This window comes from Salvelinus alpinus, chromosome 7, assembly GCF_045679555.1.
Source record: "Salvelinus alpinus chromosome 7, SLU_Salpinus.1, whole genome shotgun sequence".
NCBI lineage: Eukaryota > Metazoa > Chordata > Actinopteri > Salmoniformes > Salmonidae > Salvelinus > Salvelinus alpinus.
This window is the reverse complement of record NC_092092.1, coordinates 29,129,202-29,148,512: the sequence shown is the minus strand read 5'-3', so window position 1 is coordinate 29,148,512 and position 19,311 is coordinate 29,129,202. Positions and strand designations below refer to the sequence as shown.

At 44.4% G+C, this 19,311-nt stretch overlaps 1 protein-coding gene across 1 annotated transcript; it reads left to right on the top strand.

Annotated features, from left to right (window-relative positions):
- Positions 1-851: 851 nt before the first annotated feature.
- On the top strand, positions 852-18,321 carry LOC139580161 (josephin-1-like). The gene is made up of 4 exons (XM_071408709.1): positions 852-1,292; positions 1,649-1,777; positions 6,166-6,360; positions 17,844-18,321. Exons 1-4 carry the CDS (start codon positions 988-990, stop codon positions 17,944-17,946), a joined length of 732 nt encoding a protein of 243 aa, XP_071264810.1. The 5' UTR covers positions 852-987; the 3' UTR covers positions 17,947-18,321.
- Positions 18,322-19,311: the final 990 nt, after the last annotated feature.

Genomic DNA, 19,311 nt, shown 5'->3' with positions numbered 1-19,311 from the left:
GTGGCGTGTACAGCTAGCTGCTCATAGTATAATCTAGTCGTTGTACTGGATTTTAGCTAGAGCGATTAATTTGAATATCATGTAGATTTTAAACATATTTCGTTAATCTGTAAATATCACTTGTTTCACAGAATAGTGAAGAATGCCTAGACTCTTGCGCCTGTTGTCTCGCTATATCAGTTTAGTGTGATGTTGCCTATTCCACAAACCTGCTTCTCTTATCCAGTCAGCTTCTAGTATAAATGTTTACCCTCTATCTTGTGTTCCTTCCTTCTGACCACTGCTGAAAGAACGCTTTAGAAAAACACCTGGTAATTCCTATCTCTTTCTTTCAGCATGACAAACACCTGATTTGGGTGGTGACAACTTTATTTAACATGCATTTCTGCCTCTCGTCTTCCTACCTCAGTTGTATGCCTAAGGAGTCCTGTCTGTCTACACATCACAGAGCCTCATGTATCAAGTCCCTCACATCTTTTCCACTGGAACTGACTCCTCATGGTGGAACCGTGGTACTCTTTGGGTTCTCTAGAAATGGAAAGAACTAGTCAACTTTAGTCTAGTGACAGTTGAGGTGCAAAAAAAAAAAAAGTCACGAGGACAGACGTCAGAATGGAGGAAGTTGAAAAAAGAGATGCATGCTCTTGCTTCTCTTCCTAGTATTTGTTTTGCTATAGATGTGACCTTGGGGGTTCATTATCTTTTTACTCTGACGTAGCTGCATAAATGTTCACACCCTCCTTTTTTGCTCTCATAATTCAATCTGGGCCTTACTCCACACTTGGAACATTTTGTTTTCCAGCAGTTTTAAAAATGTTCTACCAGTCAGCACTTTTGAAACAGCAGGTTAGCTGAAGTGGCCTGGCCCACCTCAGTGTCACCCAGTAACCCACCTCCCCCTTCCCTTGCCACACGCACGCCCCTCCAGCAGCTGAGAGGTTGCCATGGCGACGGTAGTTGTGTCGGCATAGCGACAGGGTGACAGTGATGGGGAGTACTCCATTTTCTGGTAAGGGGAGGGGGGGAGGAGGGCTGCAGGACCTGGGCTGTATGCCATGGAAGCTGAGCAAGCAGAAAGGGATGGTGGGGGGTGAGGTGGGGGGAGGGACGGGAGGGGGGGAGGAGAGGTCGGACCTGAGAGAGCATGATATCTCGACCCCTCCGGCCCCGCCTCCAACCCCCATCTACCACGAGAAGCAACGGCGCGAGCTGTGTGCTCTGCATGCGCTCAATAACGTCTTCCAGGATGGGGCGGCTTTCAGCAGGGATACACTCCAGGACATCTACCAGAGGTGAGGGGTTGTTGTGTCTTCTAGGGCAGTGTTTCCCAACTCGTCCTCGAGTACCCCCCCCCCCAACTGAACACATTTTTGTTGTAACCCCAGACAAACTCACCTGATTCAACTCATTGAGGGCGTTGTGATTTGTTGACGAGTTGAATCAGGTGTCCTTCTGTGGGTACTCGAGGACTGGAGTTAGGAAACTGCTCTAGGGGAGGGATTTATCTTCTCCATTCTCTCTCACTCATATTCCTCTCCTCTTTCCATCTCCCCCTCTTTCTTTCTCCCCCTTCTGCATCTCTCCCTTTTCACACTTTTTCTTTCTCGTTTATTCTGTCCTCCTCACTATCTCGCCCCTCTCTCCACAGACTCTCTCCCGGCACTCTGGTAACCCCCCACAAGAAGAGCGTGCTGGGAAATGGGAACTATGATGTGAATGTCATTATGGCCGCCCTGCAGACCCGAGGGTTCGAGGCTGTCTGGTGGGATAAAAGAAGGTACACCTCTGTTCTCATTAAAGCTATATGGTCTTCTACCCTATCTAGTTATTTAACTAACGTTTTAGTTTTTTATTTATTGGCTCATCCACCAGTCTCCCTCTTTGGAGGACAAAAGTAACTTAAATTTTTTTTTTTTATACAGCTTTTTTGTAACATACATTTTAGAATATTTCTAATCCCTTAGTATTCACATATTGTAAGTTAAAGATGAATATTCAAGTTTCACCGTCCAACAAAATGCTTTCTTGCAGGGTAAGCATGCAACAACAAGAAATAATAAAAGATAAGAAGATGAACAAAGTAAATGGCTCAGTAGAATATAATAAACTTTTTAGCGTAAGTATAATACAGGAAGGCACAATTTTATAGTGCGGTATTTACGCGTATCAGAGAAATAGGTGTTCCTCTTGTCCAGATGTGTGTAACTTGTGCCGTAATAGTAAATAAGAGTCTGGTAGCAGCAATTGTGGGGAGTGAGTACTTGTGTGCCAAGGTGCGGAGAGTCGTGTCCAGTTCAAGTGTTCAGCAGTCTGATGGCTTGTAGAAGGCCTGTTGGTGTCAGACTTGATGCTCTGATACCGTCTGCCTGTCGGTAAGGGAGCTGAACTGTAGTCAATGAACAGCATTCTCTTTTTTTTTTATTACCCCTTTTCCTCCCCAATTTCGTGGTATCCAATTGGTAGTAGTTAGTCTCATCGCTGCAACTCCCGTACGGACTCGGGAGAGGCGAAGGTCGAGAGCCATGTGTCCTCCGAAACACAACCCAAGGCTTCGCACTGCTTCTTGACACAACGCATATCCAACCCGGAAGCCAGCTGCACCAATGTGTCGGAGGAAACACCGTACACCTGGCGACCTGGTCAGCGTGCACTGCGCCCGGCCCGCCACAGGAGTAGCTAGTGCGCGATGAGACATGGATATTCATGCCAGCCAAACCCTCCCTAACCCGGACGACGCTGGGATAATTGTGCGTCGCCCCATGGACCTCGCGGTCGCGGCCGGCTGCGACAGAGCCTGGGCTCGAACCCAGAATCTCTGGTGGCACAGCTAGCACTGCGATGCAGTGCCTTAGACCACTGCGCCACCCGGGAGGCCAATGAACAGCATTCTCACATAGGTGTTCCTCTTGTCCAGATGTGTTGGAGTTGAGTGAATAGCGATGGAAATGGCATCTTGAGTGGATCTGTTAGAAACGGTAAGCAAATTGGAGTGGGTCCAGTGTGTCTGACATGCTAGCCTTGATGTGGGCCATGACCAGCCTCTCGAAGCACTTCATGATGATGGGTGACGCGGCGGTAGTCATTTGGGCACCTTGGTTTTCTTGGGCACTGGGACGATGGTGGTCTCCTTGAAGCAAGTGGGGACTACAGCCTGGGAAAGGGACAGGTTGAAGATGTCCGAGAAGATGCCCGCCAGCTGGTCAGCGCACACTCTGAGGATGCGGCCAGGGAAGCCATCTGGGCCGGCGGATTTGTGAGTATTCACTCTTGAGTTTCTCACGTCAGCCTCGGAGCATGAAAGCACCTGGTGGTCGTCTGGAGCAACGAGAGCCTTCCTGGATTTCTCTGTATTGTCTGCCTTGCAGCGAGCACACAATATTTTCAGCTGGGAGGGAGGCTTCAGTGGTCACCACACAGCTGGATTTTCCTTTGTAGTCCGTGATAGCCTGTAGTCCTTATCATAAGGCGTCGCGGGTCTGAGTTGTCAAACATCGATTCAAGTTTGAGTTTGTAATATCTCTTCGTGTCCCTAATGGATTTGTGGCGCTTGTACCCACTTGCCTTGTATGTGTTGCACGTCATTGATTCTTCTGGGTTTGTTCTGCTGAGATTGAATGCAGTACGGGCTCTCAGAATGGTATGGATTTCTCCTTCATCCAGGGTTTTTGGTTGGGATATGTCCGGATTGTTATTGTGGATACAACGTCAACACATTTCCTAATGAAGCCTGTGAAGAGGAATATACATTGTCAAATGTTGGATGAATCCTGAGTGGATGAATCTTGAGCAAATTCCAATCAGTATCCTCAAAACATCATTGAGTCTTCCTCTGTCCAGTGCCTCACTATTGTGTTGGTGGCTTCCTCTTGAGTTGCTGCTTGTAGGGGGGAGTAGAAACAGAGACATGAAGTGGGGGCAGGGGAGTGCTTTGTACGTTCATGATCCAGTACTTTGTTTCCTCTTTGTAGGATACATGTTGGTGATACTTTTGAAGAATTTGTTTTAAACTTGCTTGGTTAAAATCTCCCGCGACATTAAATACTGCTTCCGGGTGAGCGGATTCTTGCTAGTTAATGTTCTTGTGCAGTTCACTGAGTGCCGCCTTGATGTTTGCTTGTAGCAGTATGTACACAGCTGTGATAATAAAACACGTGAATTCCCTCTACATATAGTGGGGTTATTTTACCATCAGAAACTCCAGGTGTGGTGAGCAGGAGCTCAAGATGTTTTCAACTTTGTTACACCAGGAATTGTTGATGAGGATAGCATACACCTCCCCCCTACTCTTACCAGAAGCCGCTGTTCGATCCATACGGAAAATGGAAAAGCTGCCTGGTTGAATAGCAGAGTCGGGTGAACTGTCCGTAAGCCATGTCTCTGTAAGAGCAAAGACGCAGGATTCCCTGATTTTCCTCTGCTATAGTCAACAATATAATAAGACTATCATATTACCAGCAAATATCCAATTGAAGCCTTGCTCGGAGTTCATCAAGTACATTTTCCCATTGATTGGACATGAGAAAATAAACTTTGAACTCAGAGCAAGGCTTCAATTGCAGATTTGCTGATAATATGATAGTCTTATTATTGTTGACTATAGATTTCCAAATCTCCCAACAATGCTATTTGTAGGGTTAATACCAGAATACATTAATAATTCTGTCTTCGCAGCAAATCTGCAGAGATGGTTGTATGGCCCTTTATATATAACATTCTGTTGGTGGTAATTTTAAATTGAAAAACGCAAAGTGTTTTCATGCATTTTTATCCAAAGTAATGCATTTGGCCCATGCAGGAAAATCAAAATCCACAACACTGGTGTTGCAAACACCATCCAACCCACTGAGCCATTGGAACCACAGTGCTATGCTTGTTCATACTCTCCATCTTGTTTACCGCTCTCCGGTTTGGTGCATGTGCTGTTGTCAGCAACTATTTCAGTCAGCTCAGCCCTGCTCAATTTAGGTAACTTCAATCACTGGCCGTACACCAGCAATAGAGGAAAGATGAAGGCTTATTTACATATCCTCTTCATTCTGAATCCCTGTTGAGCACAAGGTAGTAAAACAAGGAATAGGCTACTCATGATTACCCAAACAGATTCTGAAAATCAAAACAAGTTGAGCTATTTTTTACATTCAGCATCACTCCATCAAGGGAAATATTTGCTTTCTTTCTAACAATGATATCTACATATATTTCAGGATGTTGTGTATCCCTGGAAGTAAACTCAATTCTTAACAGTTTTGAAAACACAGCTTGTCTGAAAATAAGTGGTCTCTTGGCACAACTTACACCCGGAATGGGGTAGGTTGAGCATAGGGACAGGGTAAGGTGGCTCAACTTCCGTTGTCAAGTTCTCTGCATTTTGAGGCTACTAGCCAATGAAACAGACTTGATACGTTTAGCAAGCTCAGACTCCATGTCATAAAATAAGTTACTGAAATCTTCAGTAATTTTGCCATTCATTTTCTGTTAATTACCAATCTATCGTAACTTTGGTAATTTCCTTCAGTGTCATTCTATTTTTTCATTCCTTGCTGCTGCTTGAATCTCCCCTTCTCTCACTTCCTTGGCTGCTCTCTCAAGAACCTCAAGGGGGGGCTAGACCCCTGCAAGTTTTATGTTTGTATACACAGGGCATGATGTTTACACTCAGGGTATGAGTTCATGCACATGGCACATATAAGATGCATAAAATGGACAATGTAATGATCATTTGTATGGGGTATGGTGGCCATTGGCTCAACTTACACCCAGTCAAACATTTTGATTATATTAGCCCACACAGCTACAAGGATGCACTTTCATGCCAGGTTTAGGACCTCATATTGTAGCTTAGAGACCCTAATGTGTAAAATGATCTACTTTGGTTTATATACAAACATCATGAAACCTATAACACAAATTAATTTGACTTTGTTAAAATCCAGTTTTTTGGGACCTTTTCTCTCTCTACCTCTTCCTAAATATTTGGTCACATGATTAATTTTGTGTATGGTTTCGTAGAAACAAGGGGTGGATCAACTAACCCCATGGCTCAACTTACCCCACTCTGACCTACAGACATCATCATGGATTTTACAACATTTAAGTAGCTACTGAAAATCCACTCCTGCAAGACCAATGGACTGTGTGATTGAATTGTGTATTGTATTCCTGCAGGGATGTGGGCAGTATAGCTCTGTCCAACGTAACAGGCTTCATCCTGAACGTCCCGTCCAATCTGCGATGGGGTCCACTGCGTCTGCCACTCAAACGGCAGCACTGGATAGGGGTGCGGGAGGTGGACGGAGTCTATTACAACCTCGACTCCAAACTACGCAGCCCACACACCATCGGAAACCCTGATGAGCTCAGGTACTGCGTGTGTTGGTGTGTCATCCCAATTATGGTGTCCTGACCATTGGATTAAGCCCACCATAATTTGCATTGTTCATTGTGCATTCGGACCCCTTCCCTTTTTCCACATTTTGTTACGTTACTGCCTCATTCTAAAATGTGTGTATATATGATTTAAAAATAATCTACACACAATACCCCATCACTACAAAGCGAAAACTGGTTTTTAGAAATGTTTGCAAATGTATAAACTGATACCTAATTTGAATAATTATTCAGACCCTTTGGTATGAGACTCGATATTGAGCTCAGATGCATCCTGTTAACATTGATCATCCTTGAGACGTTTCAACAACTTGATTGGAGTCCACCTGTGGTAAATTCAATTGATTGGAAATGATTTGGAAAGCCACACACCTGTCTATATAAGGTCCAACAGTTGACAGTGCATGTCAGAGAAAAAAACAAGCAATAAGGTTGACTGAATTGTCCGTAGAGGTCCGAGACAAGATTGTGTCGAGGCACAGATCTGGAGAAGAGTTCCAAAAAATGTCCCCAAGAACACAGTGGCCGAAGTTTACATACACTTATGGTTGGAGTCATTAAAAATAGATTTAACCACTCCACAAATTTCTTGTTAAACTATAGTTTTGGCAAGTCGGTTAGAACATTTACTTAGCATGACAAGTAATTTTTCCAACAATTGTTTACAGGCAGATTATTTCACGGTATCACAATTCCAGTGCGTCAGATGTTTACATACACTAAGTCTATTGTGCCTTTAAACGGCTTGGAAAATTCCAGGACATGTCATGGCTTTAGAAGCTTCTGATAGGCTAATTGACATCATTTGAGTCAATTGGAGGTGTACCTGTGGATGTATTTCAAGGCCTACCTTCAAACTCAGTGCCTCTTTGCTTGACATCATGGGAAAATCAAAAGAAATCAGCCAAGACCTCAGAAAGAAATAATTGTAGTCCTCCCCAAGTCTGGTTCATCCTTGGGAGCAATTTCCAAACACCTGAAGGTACCATGGTCATCTATAAAAACAATAGTACGCAAGTATAAACACCATGGGACCACGCAGCCGTCATTCCGCTCAGGAAGGAGACGCGTTCTGTCTCCTAGAGATGAACGTACTTTGGTGAGAAAAGTGCAAATCAATCCCAGAACAACAGTTAAGGACCTTGTGAAGATGCTGGATGACACGGGTACAAAAGTATCTATATCCACAGTAAAATGAGTCCTATATGAACATAACCTGAAAGGCCGCTCAGCAAAGAAGAAGCCACTGCTCCAAAACCGCCATAAAGAAGCCAGACTACGGTTTGCAACTGCACATGGTGACAAAGATCATACTTTTTGGAGAAATGTCCTCTGGTCTGATGACACAAAAATAGAGCTGTTGGGCCATAATCACCATCATTATGTTTGGAGGAAAAAGGTGGAGGCTTGCAAGCCGAAGAACACCATCCCAACCGTGAAGCACGGGGGTGGCAGCATCATGTTGTGAGGGTGCTTTGCTGTAGGAGCGACTGGTGCACTAAACAAAATAGATGGCATCATGAGGAAAGAAAATTATGTAGATATATTGAGGTCAGTGGGTGGGTCATGGTGTGGGGTGGCATTTCTTTGTGGGGCCGCACAGCCCTCCATGTGCTCGCCAGAGGAAGCCTGACTGCCATTAGGTACCGAGATGAGATCCTCAGACCCCTTGAGACCATATGCTGGTGCGGTTGGCCCTGGGTTCCTCCTAATGCAAGACAATGCTAGACCTCATGTGGCTGGAGTGTGTCAGCAGTTCCTGCAAGAGGAAGGCATTGATGCTATGGACTGGCCCGCCCGTTCCCCAGACCTGAATCCAATTGAGCACATCTGGGACATCATGTCTCGCTCCATCCACCAATGTCACATTGCACCACAGACTGTCCAGGAGTTGGCGGATGCTTTAGTCCAGGTCTGGGAGGAGATCCCTCAGGAGACCATCCGCCACCTCATCAGGAGCATGCCCAGGCGTTGTAGGGAGGTCATACAGGCACGTGGAGGCCACACACACTACTGAGCCTCATTCTGACTTGTTTTAAGGACATTACATCAAAGTTGGATCAGCCTGTAGTGTGGTTTTCCACTTAAATTTTGAGTGTGACTCCAAATCCAGACCTCCATGGGTTGATACATTTGATTTCCATTGATCATTTTTGTGTGATTTTGTTGTCAGCACATTCAACTATGTAAAGAAAAAAGTATTTAATAACAATATTTCATTCATTCAGATCTAGGATGTGTTATTTTAGTGTTCCCTTAATTTTTTTGAGCAGTGTATATATATGTATGTTTGTGTATATATATTTTAAATGCCTCTTTCTCCCCAATTTCGTGATAGTTAGTCTTGTCCCTTCGCTGCAACTCCCGTACGGACTCGGGAGAGGCGAAGGTCGAGAGCCGAAACACAACCCAGCCAAGCCGCACTGCTTCTTGACACAATGCCCGCTTAACCCAGAGGCCAACCGCACCAAGGTGTCGGAGGAAACACTGTACTCCCGGTCGCGGCCGTTTGCGACAGAGCCTTGACTCAAACCAGGATCTCTAGTGGCACAGCTAGCACTCCGATGCAGTGCCTTGCGCCACTTGGGAGGCCCGGCCTCAATCATTCTTAACTGGAAGAAGTGTGGATCCACCAAGACTTCCTAAAGCTGGCCGCTCGTCCAAACTGAGAAATTGTGGGGGAAGGGCCTTGGTCAGGGAGGTGACCAAGAACCCGATGGTCACTGACAGAGCTCCAGAGTTCCTCTGTGCATATGGGAGAAACTTCCGGTCGGACAACCATCTCTGCAGCACTCCACCAATCAGGCTTTTATGGTAGAGTGACCAGACAGAAGCCACTCCTAAGTAAAAGGCACATGACAGCCCGCTTGGAGTCTGCCAAAAGGCAGCTAAAGGACTCTGACCATGAGAAACAAATTTCTCTGGTCTGATGAAACCAAGATTGAACTCTTTGGCCTGAATGTCAAGCGTCACGTCTGGAGGAAGCCTGGCACCATCTCTACGGTGAAGCATGGTGGCAGCATCATGCTGTGGGGATTTTTTTCAGCAGCAGGGACTGGGAGACTAGTCAGGAACAAGGGAAAGATGAACGGAGCAAAATACAGAGAGATCCTTGATGAAAACCTGCTCCAGAGTGCTCAGGACCTCAGTCTGGGGCAAAGGTTCACCTTCCAACAGGACAACGACCCTAAGCACACAGCCAAGAAAATGCAGGATTGTCTTCGGGACAAGTGTCTCAATGTCATTGAGTGGGTCAGCCAGAGCCCGGACTTGAACCCGCTCAAACATCTCTGGAGAGGCCTGGATGGGCAGCGACGCTCCCGATCAAACCTGACAGAGCTTGAGAGGATCTGCAGAGAAGAATGGGAGAAACTTCAAAATACAGGTGTGCCAGGCTTGTAGCGTCATACCCAAGAAGACTCGAGTCTGTAATCGCTGCCAAAGGTGCTTCAACAAAGTACTGAAAAGGGTCTGAATACTTATGGAAATGTAATGTTTGTTATTTATTTTGAATACAGTTGCAAAATAATCTAAACCTGTTTTTGCTTTGTTATTATGGGATGTTGTATTTATATTGAGGGGAGAAAAACGTTTATTCGATTTTAGAATAGGGCTGTAACAAAATAGTCAAGGGGTCTGAATATTTTCCAAATGCACTGTATATTGTGGAGCATCCAAAAAAATGAGTTATATTTGTAGCTCCCTCCAGTAACCACGAGCACAACCGTTCCTTGATTTTAACTGGCAGCTTTATTCTGTAGTTTTAGTCAGAATTATCACCTTCCGTGAAAACGATAAAGTAAATGAAAATACAGTTAAGCACACTCTTACAACCTTATCTTACGAGTGACTTATTAGCTTGGTATAACTCTGAAGTGCTTATACATAAACAGTTTAGCCGGCGCTATAACAGTATCAGATTAAATACATGAATAAAGGAAAAATACCTCATTGGCTGCTTATTACAGAAGGGAGGAAATCAAACTTCACACTTATTCCTGGCATGAATTCACACTTCATTCTTAATTATTATAACGTTACCATCCTAACATACATGCTTCAACCTTTACGAACTACACCCGATGACATAAACTCAGCTAACACAGCGCGGGATTGCCTTCCCTCCAAAAGTGTGTTGCTACAATAAGGATCCCCGTTACAACAGTTATTAGCTACATAGTTCCGCTTGTCTTATCATTTCCCCCGCACAGCAAACACGTAAACAATTCAAACAAAAAACAACGACATAGACTTACAGGTTAACTGTCACACTCCCACCAATCACCGGTGATTTCTGTGAAAGGGGTCTGCAGGTTTCTTGATCGGCTTCCACGTCCTTGGTGTCGTACTCTTTCATGATAGTGCTTGACGAGCAGCACTGACAAGTGGCTCTCTTGGCAGGATGGCAGGATGCTTCACATGGGAATGAAGAGTTGCATGAGCCAAGCGACCTCCCACCCTGAGGATAACTTGCTCATCCAGAAATGGACTCAATTTATGCAACTTGCTTGCTTTAGCTTTGGTCTTGATGTCTTTCTGGTGCCTAAGGTTGTGTATCTCTTGGGAGAAGGCTGCTTCTTGAACCATCTTTATAATGGTGAGCTCTGCCTCTCTCCTTTCTTCTATGCTTGTAGCTTCGCTGGACCTCAATTTTAAGCCTATGGCTTGAGAACTTGTGAAGGTGATCTAGTAACGATCTTTCTTCCTTTGCCTGGGTATCATGGACCAGGGATTTCTGCAGCTCTGGATCATTGTCTGAGAACTCTCCCCCCTTGACTTGTCCTTTGGGAAGTTCTTCTTGCCAAAGAAAGTCTGGACCTGTGAACCAGTTGGAAGCCATGAGCTGTTCTGATGTGAGACCTCTGGAAGCATGATCCGCCATTGTTCGGGATCTGTGCTTTGCTTAATGCGTTGAATACGGTTAGCTACAAAGACGTGGAATCTTCTGGCTTCATTGTTGATGTAGCCAAGAATTACCTTCGAGTCTGTCCAGAAGTATTCCTGTAGACCTTGTATCTCTAGCTCCCTTTTGTGCATGTCACTTGTTCAAACAGCTACCACCGCTGCTGAAAGTTCCAGTCGTGGTATGGTCGTAACCTTGGAAGGGGCGACTCTCGACTTCCCCATAACTAGGGAGCAATGAACTTCTCCTGCTGTGCTGATTGTTCTGAGATATGAGCACTCTCCATAACCTGAGGTACTGGCGTCGGAGAAGTGATGGAGCTCATAACTCTGCGCCTCCTTGAAACTTGATGGCAAGTAGCCTCGTTGGATCCTTACTTCAGACAAGTTTTGTAGACCTTGGAGCCAGAATTCCCACTGGGAACGTAGGTCATCTGGAAGGGGGTCATCCCAGTCGATCTTGTCACAACACATCTGCTGCACGATCTGCTTCCCTGACAGGACAAAGGGTGCCACAAACCCAAGCGGATCATATACAGAGGCTACTGTAGACAACACTCCTCTTCTTGTGAGTGGGCGTTCCTTGACAACTACTCTAAACTGGAACTCGTCACAGTACACCAAGCGCTCTCTCAATGTGTGGTTCACCCAGAGCCATATCCAGGTCTTTGGCACCCTCGGCACGTTCTTCCTTGGGAATTGTGGCTATAACTCCCTTGCTGTTTGAGAAACTTGTGCAACCGAAGTTTGCCGATGCTGCAAAGCTCTCTTGCTTCTTTCACCAGCTGGGCCGCTTCAGACGATACGCTCGTCAACCCATCATCAACATAAAAGTTCCTTTCTATAAACTGGATAGACTTCTCGCTGAAGCTTCCTCGTCCTTCGGCAGCAAGATGTTTGAGACCATAGTTGGCGCAACCAGGAGATGAAGTTGCGCCGAACAAGTGGACCTTCATACGATACACTGAGGGTTGAGACTCTAGATCTCCGTTCTCCCACCAAAGGAACCGTAGATAATCTTGGTCTTCTGCTTTCACATGAAACTGGTGGAACATGCGCTCTACGTCACACATGATTGCAACTGGACCCTTACAAAAATGACAAAGGACACCCAGCAATGTGTTTGTCAAATCTGGACCGGTAAGGAGATGGTCATTCAAGGACGTCTCTCTCAACTTAGCTGAGCAGTCAAAGACGACTCGTATCTTCCCAGGCTTTTGTGGGTGATAAACCCCATGGTGCGGAATGTACCATGCTGGATGCTTGTTAATTTCCTCTTTGGAGACCTTCTCAGCATCTCCACAAGCTATGGTATCTTCCACGAATGCTGTGTAGTCCTTGTAGTACTGCTTGTCTCTCCTTAGCCTCCTTTCCAGGCACTTGAGACGGTGAACTGCACATGTTTTATTGTTCGGCAGGTTGGGTCTTTCTTCCTTAAAACGGCAGCGGCATCTCGTAATGTCCATTGTCCTTACGTCTGATGCTCACTTTCATTTTTGTCAGGAACCGGATATCCTCTTGAGATATGAGGTCCTCTTCTGCAGCTCTCTCGTTGAAGTCGGATTCAAGCGTCTTGATAATGTCCAGTGCTGTGATTACCTCTCCTACGTGTGTTCTACAAACATAGTGTACTTGATTTGTGAGGTTGGAGGAAGATTGAAGGCTTGGCATCACCTGTCTAACGATAACTCGATGACTCACTCCAATAGCGTCGCCATAGTCGATACATGGGTTTCCATAGCTGACTATGCTCCAGCCAAGGTCTGTTCTCTGAGCAAAAGGCTGATTTCCCTTATCAGACACAATTTCTCTTGGAAGGAGAGCCTGGGAGCAGTTGTAGCCAATTAAGAGACCGACATCACAGCTCTGTTGAGGAGCAATCTCCTCTGCAATGTGTTCAAGATGAGACCATGCTCTTGCAGTCTCTGGAGTAGGAATATGATCTCTGTTTGCAGGAATTAACTCTCTCGAGTAGGTCGTTGGCAGAGGGATTTTCTTCTCCAAGTAAAACCCTCTAACCTGCAAACCAGACAGCTTCTGGCAGGGCACGATGGTATTCCTTGAAGCCATTGTAGAGAGTTTCAGTTGGACTGGCTCCTTCCTTGTATTGAGAGCTTTTGTTGTCTCTTCAAGGATAAAAGTGGTGTCGCTCTGGGTGTCAAGAAGTGCATACACAAGAACTTCACAATCTGGCTCGCTTGTGGTTGACACCCATACTGGAATGATTGTGGAGGTGAGTGTTGTTAATGTCCCTTACAACTGTTAGATATAGCCTCACTTGACACTCTTGTCCCCTTATCTTGTGGGGGGCTCTGTCTTCCTATCCCTTAACCTTTCTTTAGTACGATCTTTGTGCAGGCAGAATGGATGCCTCCTCTGACATGTGTCACAGGTGTTCCTGTTATCATAATCTTTAGAACGATGCCCAGGCCTTAAACAGCCAAAGCACAATTTATTCTCTTGAACAAACTTCTGTCGCTCTGCGGTGGGCTTATCCATGAACTTCCAACATTTGTGGAGACTGTGACCTGACTTCTCACAGAAGACACAACTAGTAACAGTATCTTTCTCAGAGTTAGTTGCTAATACCCTTGCTCCGGGGCTTTGAATGCTTGGCATCTTAGGTTTTCCATCTTCGCTTGGTTTCAAAGCATGAAGGGATGTTACAGGATTGCAAGCGATCTTTGCTTCTCTCGTGAGAAACTTCACAAACTGACTGAAGCTTGGAAAGGTCTCAGTTTCTTCTAAGATGTCTATGACCTTTCTATTCCATCTTGAAGTTAGCCAATCTGGAAGTTAGCAAGGATCTTTTGGTTTTCATTACAGTCATTAAGCACCTCCAGGCCCTTTATTCTGAGACATAGCAGCCTCACAGCTGCGAAGAAAGTCTACAAGGTCTAAGTTCAAGACTGTCCTTGGATCCTATCTTAGGCCATGCATTGAGCTTATCTCTGAAGGACTTGGCGATGAGGAATTTGTTTACGTACCTTTCTTCAAGAATGGTCGACGCAGCATGGTAGGCTGTCTCTGTTCCTAACAAAGTAACTTTCGATGGCTTTCTTGGCAGGCCCACCGACATATTTTCTTAAGTAATATATCTTCTCAGTTGCTGGTATGTTCTTCCTGTCTATCAGAGTCTGAAAAGAGACCTTCCAGTCAGTGAACGAGAGTGGTTCTCCATTGAATGTTACTGGTTCTGGTATGGGGAGGCGGCTTTCACTGATTGATTCCGCCTGTAACCTGAACATGGTCTTGGTGCTATCTTCTTGTTGTGTGCTTGTCACAACGTGTTGTGGTGAGACTGTGAAATGAGACACTTCTGTGCATGAATTCTTTCACAGATTTGCAGTTAGAGACTAGTTCTCTTTTCTCGTCCTCTGAGTTTATCTTGCTCATACACTTGCATCCGCGCCTTGGCAGCATTTAGTTTCTTGAGCACTTCTAGGCGCTCTAACTCTCTACGCTTGTCTTCTAGCGTCCTTCGTCTGGCAGCATTTTCTACCTCTAACTTGACTCGCAGTCTAGCTTCTTCTAAGCTGCGTTTCACAGCCTCCGCTTCTTGCTCCGCTGTCCTCTTCTTATCTTCATCTTCGAGTCTCTGAAGCTCTTCTAGTTGGCGTTCTTGCTTAACCATTACTTCTAAAGCTGCTTGGTTAGCAGCAACTTCTGCCGCAGCCTCTTGTCTCTTGACAGATCACACGCTTGAGCGTCTGGAATTGACCTTTGAGTTGCTTTGAGACTGGGAGGAAGCACTTGGGCTGATAGTTGAGACTTGACTTATGTGAGAGTTCGGACATGCACACGGAATTGCTGTCCTTCCAGTGCAGCTCTATCTGGTTACTTTGACCTTCTTCCCTGCCTTTTTAAATGACACCTTACCGTCTTGATAATAGACATTGTAACTGCTTCACAAGTATCAACTCTGCGTCGTGTATCGTCGTCGGGAATGTCGATTTGACGCAAATTTACATAGACAAGGTTTAGTTCTGTAGAGGTATGACTAATCTTGTTTAAGAGGTCTTCTAGTAGGTCTTCAGAGCAACAGCCTGTCAGTAACTGTTTTGCTTCCTTTACCAGAGCCTTCCACTTTTCATAGCTGACCCTGAAACGATATTCGAGCTGTCTCCACCTTTCGTCGCGCAGTTCTCTGCCCTTTTCAGTTAACCTGCCCTTTTCGTGGCTCTTGTTGTGATATCTCATTAGCAGCCTCTGTATCATCATTCGCTGGCAGCAGTGACTCCACACCAGTCTGGGTCTCTTCCTGCTGCTCTGTTTGTTCTGATGAAGGCTTGAAGTTTGCAAGGTGTTGCTGCTCAACTTGACTCACCCCATCTCTATCACCTTTATTGAAACTACCTCTGACATTCTAAATCAAATCAATTCTAGGTAAGGTTTGGATAAGTGAGTAGGTAATTTATACCTTAGTATGTGGTATAAACATGTATAATGCTTGTAACAAAGGCTTGAATAAACACCTTACCAAACAATTACACTATTAACTTACAGGTGAAAATAGGTGTACGCTGACCCTTATTTTTTGCATTTGGAATATTTTCCAAATGCACTGTATATTGTGGAGCATCCAAAAAAAGAGTTATATTTGTAGCTCCCTCCAGTAACCACGAGCACAACCGTTCCTTGATTTTAACTGACGGCTTTATTCTGTAGTTTTAGTCAGAATTATCACCTTCCATGATAACTATAAAGTAAATGAAAATACAGTTAAGCACACTTACAACCTCCTTATCTTACGAGTGACTTATTAGCTTGGTATAACTCTGAAGTGCTTACATACATAAACAGTTTAGCCGGCGCTATAACAATATCAGATTAAACACATGAATAAAGGAAAAATACCTCATTGGCTGCTTATTACAGAAGGGAGGAAATCAAACTTCACACTTATTCCTGGCATGAATTCACACTTCATTCTTAATTATTGTAACATTACCATCCTAACATAGTGGGGCAAAAAAGTATTTAGTCAGCCACCAATTGTGCAAGTTCTCCCACTTAAAAAGATGAGAGGCCTGTAATTTTCATCATAGGTACATTTCAACTATGACAGACAAAATGAGAAAAAAAAATCCAGAAAATCATATTGTAGGATTTTTAATGAATTTATTTGCAAATTATGGTGGAAAATAAGTATTTGGTCACCTACAAACAAGCAAGATTTCTGTCTCACAGACCTGTAACTTCTTCTTTAAGAGGCTCCTCTGTCCTCCACTCGTTACCTGTATTAATGGCACCTGTTTGAACTTGTTATCAGTATAAAAGTCACCTGTCCACAACCTCAAACAGTCACACTCCAAACTCCACTATGGCCAAGACCAAAGAGCTGTCAAAATACACCAGAAACAAAACTGTAGACCTGCACCAGGCTGGGAAGACTGAATCTGCAATAGGTAAGCAGCTTGGTTTGAAGAAATCAACTGTGGAAGCAATTATTAGGAAATGGAAGACATACAAGACCACTGATAATCTCCCTCGATCTGGGGCTCCACGCAAGATCTCATCCCGTGGGGTCAAAATGATCACAAGAACGGTGAGCAAAAATCCCAGAACCACACGGGGGGACCTAGTGAATGACCTACAGAGAGCTGGGACCAAAGTAACAAAGCCTACCATCAGCAAGGGCATTGAAGATGAAACGTGGCTGGGTCTTTCAGCATGACAATGATCCCAAACAAACCGCCCGGGCAACGAAGGAGTGGCTTCGTAAGAAGCATTTCAAGGTCCTGGAGTGGCCTAGCCAGTCTCCAGATCTCAACCCCATAGAAAATCTTTGGAGGGAGTTGAAAGTCCATGTTGCCCAGCAACAGCCCCAAAACATCACTGCTCTAGAGGAGATCTGCATGGAGGAATGGGCCAAAATACCAGCAACAGTGTGTGAAAACCTTGAAGACTTACAGAAAACGTTTGACCTCTGTTGGCAATGACAAAGGGTATATAACAAAGTATTGAGAAACTTTTGTTATTGACCAAATACTTATTTTCCACCATAATTTGCAAATAAATTCATTTTTTTCATTTTGTCTGTCATAGTTGAAGTGTACCTAGGATAAATTACAGGCCTCTCTCATCTTTTTAAGTGGGAGAACTTGCACAATTGGTGGCTGACTAAATACTTTTTTGCCCCACTGTACATGCTTCAACCTTTACGAACTACATCCGATGACAAAAACTTAGCTAACACAGCACGGGATTGCCTTCCCTCCAAAAGTGTGTTGCTACAATAAGGATCCCCGTTACAACAGTTATTAGCTGCGTAGTTCCCGCTTGTCTTATCATTTCCCCCGCACAGCGAACACGTAAACAATTTAAACAAAAAACAACGACATAGGTTAACTGTCAGTTACAATATTCATGTATCCACTAGATGATGCCTCATAGTAATACATAAGAGGTTCATTAAGTCTCATTCCCTTTGCTAAATAATAGATCATTCCACGGCCGCCATCCACAATGGTGATCGATCTTTGTCTAACGCCTAATGAATAACAAGCTGATATCTTTATTCTTCTGTTCTTTCAATTCCATCCACACAACAGGAAGTTCCTGCGTCACCAGCTGAGAGGGAAAAACTGTGAGCTCTTATTGGTGGTGTCTGAGGAGGTGGAGGTCCACCAAACATGGAGGTCAGATGGCTGTTGATTGAATGTGCCCGCCAACCTTTTCTCTACCGGATTAGACTTTTCCCAGTTGCTGCTCAGGATAACAGGCGTGGTCCATGCAGGGTATAGATTGAAAAGCAGGTGGGGTTGTGCTCAGCCAATCACACAGATGCGCACTGGCCGGATGTACTTTTTTTGCTTACTCACCCATTGCTGGACTCTGGCTGAAACCTGAAGTGATGAAGGAAATGGACGCATACAGGGAGGTCACGAAGAATTCACACTACAACACTTAGATTTATGAACATACTGTTTGGGATTCTGTGTTTATATATTGATTATTTTTCAATGTTTCTTTTGTTGTTGTACATTACTGTTTCCAAGTATGGGAGGCGTGTGACTGTGTAATACACCAGTATCTATCTCTCGCTCTCTCCCTCCTGTTTACCCCTGTACTGTATATTCACTGATGCATCTTCATATTTCTCTCCTCTTTTTCTTTGTGTATCTCTATGTCATTCTCTGCTCTACTACGACTGTACATTTTTTCTTTAGCTCAGTGTCTCTTCCTCTGTCACCACTCACAATTAGTTTTTCACTCGGCCAACATTAAATCCCCCCAGTATATGCAGCTGTTTTATCCTCTGAGTTACTGCTGAGGCCATCGGTCTGTTAGTAGAAATCCTTGCTAGTTCCTGTCTTCACACTAGAATTCCTCTAAGCTAAGGTTGTGTTAGGCCCAGGTATTGACAAATGGCTGGATACTGTAACAAGGTAGAGCCAGGAGGGTTTCAATGTGATCTGACCTGGAAAATCCACCAACCTGTGTTATCGGCTAGTCACAGCCCATGGGGAGTTATTTTCTGTTTTGTAGTAAAGAAAAACTCCTGAGCAATTGACCATGGCTAAATAGTTATTTCCAAAAATGCACCTGCCAAATATACAGAATTGTGGAATCAGTAGAAATGGTTATTATACCCAAGGTTTAGAATTGTTCACTGAAAATGCACTGTTAGATTTTGATCTATCTGTAGATGCCATGGCTGAAATGTCCAGAATGCTGAGTGAGTTGTGAGAAGTGGAGTAAGAGGGGAAAAGGTTGACAGTTGAGCGAATAATAGAAAGAGAAAGTGATCCATGTGTAGAAGGAAAAAGTGAAAGAACGGCATGAGTCCAGCCAGACCATGTTAGTTTTTGAAATGAGGAATTTGTGTTGGTTGATGGGTCTTTATCATCACAACAACATTGTGTATTATTGAAGACTTGATAAGGCCTTTAATGTGTTTACAGAGGAAGCAGGCATTATTCTCTACCTAAAGAGGGGTTGTTGAATTTTGCTCCTCATTGGCTCAATCCCAACAGTTTTCCTATTCATCTGAGCATCCAATCGCTGGTTCATTAAACT